Consider the following 6,103-nt stretch of genomic DNA (forward strand, 5'->3'; position numbering starts at 1 on the left):
ATAATTTTTATAAATTCTCACATAAAATAAAATAAACAATTAAACTTTTTCGAATCTCAAAACAAAATAAATATTAAAAAAATATATTCTAACAATATTTTATTTAACTTTTAATTTTAATCTCAACTCATCTCATCTCATCTGCTAAAACAAACAAGATATAAATGATTGGCTCTCTTTCTCTCATTGATTCGAAGCTACGCATTGGAATATTGAGATGACATACGATCAACTCTACAGCATAGTTGAAAGATTTGCAGAATGGGCAAATAATTTAGCAACAAGAATCTTGAGAGGAAACTGAAGTATATATAAAGGCGTTAAAGCTTGGTTGAAAATTGAATTATAGGTGTATATAGCATTGTTTAAGGAAAATGGTACCCCCATAAATAAGACTTCAAACATAGATGTATTATGTATACTTAGCTCCATTGAAAAACAGGAGGAATGACATGATCTGGTACCCTCTTCCAGCTTAGATTAGATGATATTGGCATGCTGGATTGTAAATACACTAATGAACTTGCCATATACAAAAGAATAATTCTATTTGAACCATTTTGTGTTGTTACATATTGGGATGGATGAGATTTTAAAGGCATTGTCCTTTCTTTTTGAAAGAATTTATAAAATTATTTTGCCATAATTATAGAAACATGAAGGGGTCCATAGCTCAGTGGTAGAGCATTTGACTGCAGATCAAGAGGTCACCGGTTCGAACCCGGTTGGGCCCTTTTTAATAAGCTGCTTTTCTTTTTGTTCTTTTTTTAGAAGGAAGCGCGGTCTCACATCGTTCCCCCCACTTGCCTTGCCCTTTTCTCACGACACTCTCTGTTCACTCTCACCTCCACATCTTTTTTCTCTCCCGCACTACCTACAATCGCATTTTCTTCGGTCCCTCTCATTAAATTTGCAATCTTTGATTTAACTGCCTCTCTCCCTACACTTTGATGAGTTTGATCCATCACTCCCTCTTCAACACTCTCTTCCATGCTCTTGTCGCTGGCAACTGGCAAGGAAGGATCGCGTCGGCGTGTTCGAAGCCAGTAAGACGGTATGCCCGTATGAACATGGATGATAGTAGGATGTCACATCGATTAAGTATGAGATTGATTAATGTTAATAAGCCCTTAGGTACCTTTCCTTATAAATTAATTTTTAAGGGTGAGTTCTATTTATAACAAATGGTATTAGAACCACCCAACATTTAAGATTATATTGCGATGGTTGCAATCGTGTGACATGGGATGATGCCGGCATGACAATGTTTGCTCGGAATTAGAAAAAGATCTAATGCACAGCCAACCATGTAAGCTTGGAGACCATCGTAAACGTCGGCTGTGGAGTATGGTGGTTGTTACGATCTCATATCGATTAAGTATATGATTAGTTAATAATTTATAAACCTTTAAGCACACTTCAGCTAGTTTTCAAGATTGTACCTAGTCATAACAAATTCTATGCTCGGAGACTTCGCTCCTCTGGTTCCGGGACCTCGAGAAGCACTTCTTAGGCGACTTATGGTCCTTCCCCGTGGTTCAGGCCAATGAGGTCCTCGACAATCATAGCCTGGTCGAGACCGGACATAACGCCACCTTTTTCGCTGCTTTCGAAGGCCATGGCGGCCCTGAGGCGTCTCCATTATCTGTGACCATCCTTCTCTTCAGCTTGTCAGTGACAGTAATATCTCTTTACTTTGTCCTATACTAATTTATATATTCAATTTTTGTTGGTAGATCAATGAGTTTTGCGTTGGGTTACAGTTTTGGTAAGAATATATAGTGAAGCCTATATAGGGAGTTTGTGGTGAATTTCTTGTGTTGGTTTTTCTTCCTGCTTGGTGTGTGACTCGTGTTGGTGGCCATCGAAGTCATTGGTGTTTCGCAGATTGGCTTGCCGACGAAGAGTTTCGTATTCACACGTACATGGCTAGAAGGTGCGGCGAGGATTAATATTCACGTAGTTGATATGGAAATTAGTTCTGCGAGGGGTTGAGGGAAAACTTCTCAGCTGCCGCTTGTTGTGTTGATTGTGAATTCTTTTGAGGACTAATGATAAATATGCAGGGAATAGCTCTTAACCTATTTAGAACCGGGTTCTGATTGGGGATAATAAAGTTTCAAAGCTGTAAATTGGTACCTTTTCCACCCAGGGGCTTTGTATCTGGGATTCTGGAGTCTTATTTCTTGGTCTGTTTCAAACATGTTTTACCTTGAATGCTAAAAATCCAATATTTTTAACCATAATACTCTCCATGTGCCTAGAAAAGATCGTCACCAGTTGCAGAAAACAGTGCACACAAAAGGTATACAGTAGATTATAATCAATCATAAGAACTCTTAAATAAATTATAGCAAAAAGAATTTCTGTTTCAACCCAAACCAGAGCAGTAACCATACATAACCCTTCTACAACAAATAGTTATGAAAAAATTGAGTCATTTGATTGCCTCCATGTTCACCGTCCCAGAATAACAAAAGAAAAAACATAGAGAAACAACATGAATGAAGAATGGGAAATAAATTAGAAAAAGGGAAGTCCGCAACCACCAGATTCGAAGCCTCTCAGAAACACAAAATGTATCTTGTAAATTCTTTGCCCACCACTTTCTTTGCATGATTAAAAACATTTCCTGTGAACAATCGAGGGCCCAGATTCGTCATACTCTGCCTTTGCAATCCACATCTGCACACAGAAGGATTTTGTTTTCAGTTAGGAATGTTTGAATTACCATATTAACAACTATCATGCTAGAAATGTGCCAAAATAACACTACTCTGTCTTGTTAGGTGAGGCAACTCTGCCTTTGTTCAATAAACAAACTTTGCAATGCTATTTGTCGTAATACCATCGGTTCATATTTTCTTTTTGCATCTTCTTTTCATGCATAGATGTTCAAGATTGTACACAGGTGAGAACAAATTCACAATACCTGTTGGAAGGTGCTGAGAGATGCCAAAATGGAGCCTCCAATCCAGACACTGTACTTCCGCTCTGGTGGTGCCACCACTTTAATTTTCATGCTGCTTGGAGCTAATGCTGTAATCTCCTTGCTCATCCTATCAGCAATGCCTGGGAACATAGTGGAACCACCACTGAGGACAATATTGCCATAGAGATCCTTCCTGATGTCGACGTCACACTTCATGATAGAATTGTATGTTGTTTCATGTATGCCAGCTGCTTCCATCCCGATCATGGATGGCTGGAAGAGCACTTCAGGACAGCGGAATCGTTCAGCACCGATGGTGATCACCTGCCCATCAGGTAGCTCATAGCTCTTCTCCACCGCTGAGCTTGTCTTCGCTGTCTCTAGCTCTTGCTCGTAGTCAAGAGCTATATAGGCTAGTTTCTCCTTCATGTCCCTCACAATTTCACGCTCAGCAGTAGTGGTGAAAGAGTAACCACGCTCGGTCAAGATTTTCATGAGGGCATCTGTGAGATCACGACCTGCTAGGTCCAAACGCAGGATAGCATGTGGAAGGGCATAGCCTTCATAGATGGGAACTGTGTGACTCACACCATCCCCAGAGTCAAGAACAATACCTGAAAGACAAGAAGCACAGCATAAAACAGATGAACACAGGGCACCCGCCACTTTCATTACAATTGATTGCGTTTTGATTATCTCTACAAACCTAAGATTGCATGAAGCATTCCTGAGAAGCCACTCTTACGGTAATTACTTTGTTCCCCCACAGTTCAATAATGAGCAAAATACGCAAACATGCAGTTCCCAAGAAAATAACCAAAAAGAACGTTTACACGATTTGAAAACACACGCTTAATTAATTCTTGTAGAAGTACTACAACTGCACAGACAGTAACTGCAAAAGAGAAAAAAGAAGCCAGAAGCGCAACTTATGACATAGAAATGCTGATGATCGAAGCATATGCACCATCACATTGTACTAAAACGCATTCCATGAATTTGCCTTGTTTCTCAAATCAATTTCAGCAAAATTTTTCTTGTCATGAGGGGCAAATACTTATGTCTCTAATTTACCCAGTATTAGAAATGAATGAATCCCACACGTTGCCTCTTACATATGTTTTTTAAAACTGTTTTCTAAACTTAGTAGTTAGTGTAAATGTAATGGTATAACATTAAACCAAAAAAAAAGAAAAAAAAGATAATTGACTCACCGGTTGTACGACCGCTAGCATAAAGGGAAAGAACGGCCTGAATAGCAACATACATAGCAGGAGTGTTGAAGGTCTCAAACATAATCTGCGTCATTTTCTCACGATTGGCCTTGGGATTGAGAGGCGCTTCTGTGAGAAGAACTGGATGCTCTTCTGGAGCCACACGAAGCTCATTGTAGAAGGTGTGATGCCAGATCTTCTCCATGTCATCCCAATTGCTAACAATTCCATGCTCAATTGGGTATTTCAAGGTCAAGATACCTCTCTTTGACTGAGCCTCATCCCCAACATAGGCATCTTTTTGGCCCATACCCACCATCACACCAGTGTGTCGAGGGCGACCTACAATACTAGGGAACACAGCCCTTGGAGCATCGTCCCCAGCAAATCCAGCCTGAAAATTGCAGATCCGTCGGTGCAATTAGATACTAATCAGAACCCAAAAAATAAATGGTCAACATTATATATGATTTTGGATTTGTACCTTAACCATCCCAGTTCCATTGTCACAAACAAGTGGCTGAATATCCTCGGCTTCTGCCATTTCCTATTGCCTGTTCCACAAAGATACCACCATTACAAACATAACCAAAGAACAGTAGTTTCTCATCCCACAAATCATAGCTACGTATTACATGGGATATCACGAGGATTCACCATCGTATGACATAATTCAGTCAACCCAAGCACAATGCATGCAGATGTTTAATGCCAATTAATGGTAATAGAAAGTTTCTATAATCCTCGACTCCCAGATCTTCTGGCAGTCAAAATCAAAATATGCCATTCAAACCACATAAGTCAATCCATTGGAACTTTTTTTTTTTTTTTATAACTGTGGATGTTCGGGCCAACTTGCGCACAGCTTGACTAATCTCATAGGATTCTGAAGTTAACAATCAGGTAAACCTCACCCTAAGGGGACTCGAACTAGAAGCCAATCCAGTGGAACTTAACCGCACGTATATGTCAAAGTAGACAAGGAATGTTAAAGTAGAGAAATTTACAATATTTACCCCATACAGATTTGCAATAGACCGAACCTATACTCTAAATTCTACTGCTGTATACTTGGACAAAATTTCCGATACGATCAAAGCAATAAACTTTCTTCGATAAAAATCTAAATATTGATAGGAACATCCAACCCACATTAATCTATCAATGGCATTTCAAATTCATACGTGATCCGAATCTACCCATCACGCATTAGTCAAAAGAACAACAAAACATCTGCAAATCTAGGATGATCAATCGACGCGCAGCAACGTTATTTAAGAACCATGCACAAAAAAGATCACTAAAGCAAAGTTTCTGAAACATTGAACGATAACAGTTCATCTCATCAGTGTTCTCTGCGAACAGACAAAAAAAAATGTTGATCAGATAGAAGGAAGAGGACACCTTTGAGACGAAACTCTCTCTGTGCTTTTTTATTTTTCGGTTGTTCTGCGTGGCTCTCTCCGTCGTCGCTCTGTTTATGGGACTGTTGTCGAGTGGGTTCAGGTATATGTTTTAAAAATAGGGTAACCTCCTGCAAGTGAAATTCAGCTTTAATGGACCTCAAATGCTCTCTCCCGAAATCCTGGCCGTCGTTTCGGGAATATCTGATCGACGGACCCCATTACTCCTCACGCTCGTATTGGAAACAGCTGGCTCACTTTTGGTTCCTTCGCGAGGACGGATATACCCACCACGCATTTCTGGAAATGGCCCCCCGGTGCCTGCTTCTGACCAAAGGGCATATTAGGAGAATCCCATTTAAAACCCTCTTTTTTGTTTTTAAACTGAGCAACGTTTAACATCCCAATTTATTTTGAGTGATTTATCCCATTATTATCACAATGAAATTAATATAAAATTTCCAGAAATCTGTTATTAATTTGTATGAATAATACCTGAGAAAATTTCACAACAAATAATTTCAAAATATAAAAATAAAATATTCATTTTTGTT

General features: G+C 39.3%; 1 protein-coding gene and 1 non-coding gene across 2 annotated transcripts; one reads left to right on the forward strand and one right to left on the reverse strand.

Annotated features, from left to right (window-relative positions):
* The first annotated feature begins 662 nt into the window (after positions 1-662).
* Positions 663-734, forward strand: TRNAC-GCA. The gene has a single exon. It is a non-coding gene; the product is annotated as a tRNA-Cys (tRNA).
* Positions 735-2,329: 1,595 nt separating this feature from the next.
* LOC109015564 (actin-1) lies at positions 2,330-5,868 on the reverse strand. Its single transcript, XM_035689899.1, has 5 exons — positions 5,551-5,868; positions 4,631-4,700; positions 4,147-4,540; positions 2,933-3,546; positions 2,330-2,685 (listed from the first exon to the last, which is right to left on the reverse strand). Exons 2-5 carry the CDS (start codon positions 4,688-4,690, stop codon positions 2,620-2,622), a joined length of 1,134 nt encoding a protein of 377 aa, XP_035545792.1. The 5' UTR covers positions 4,691-4,700; positions 5,551-5,868; the 3' UTR covers positions 2,330-2,619.
* Positions 5,869-6,103: the final 235 nt, after the last annotated feature.

Source organism: Juglans regia, chromosome 4 (assembly GCF_001411555.2).
Source record: "Juglans regia cultivar Chandler chromosome 4, Walnut 2.0, whole genome shotgun sequence".
NCBI lineage: Eukaryota > Viridiplantae > Streptophyta > Magnoliopsida > Fagales > Juglandaceae > Juglans > Juglans regia.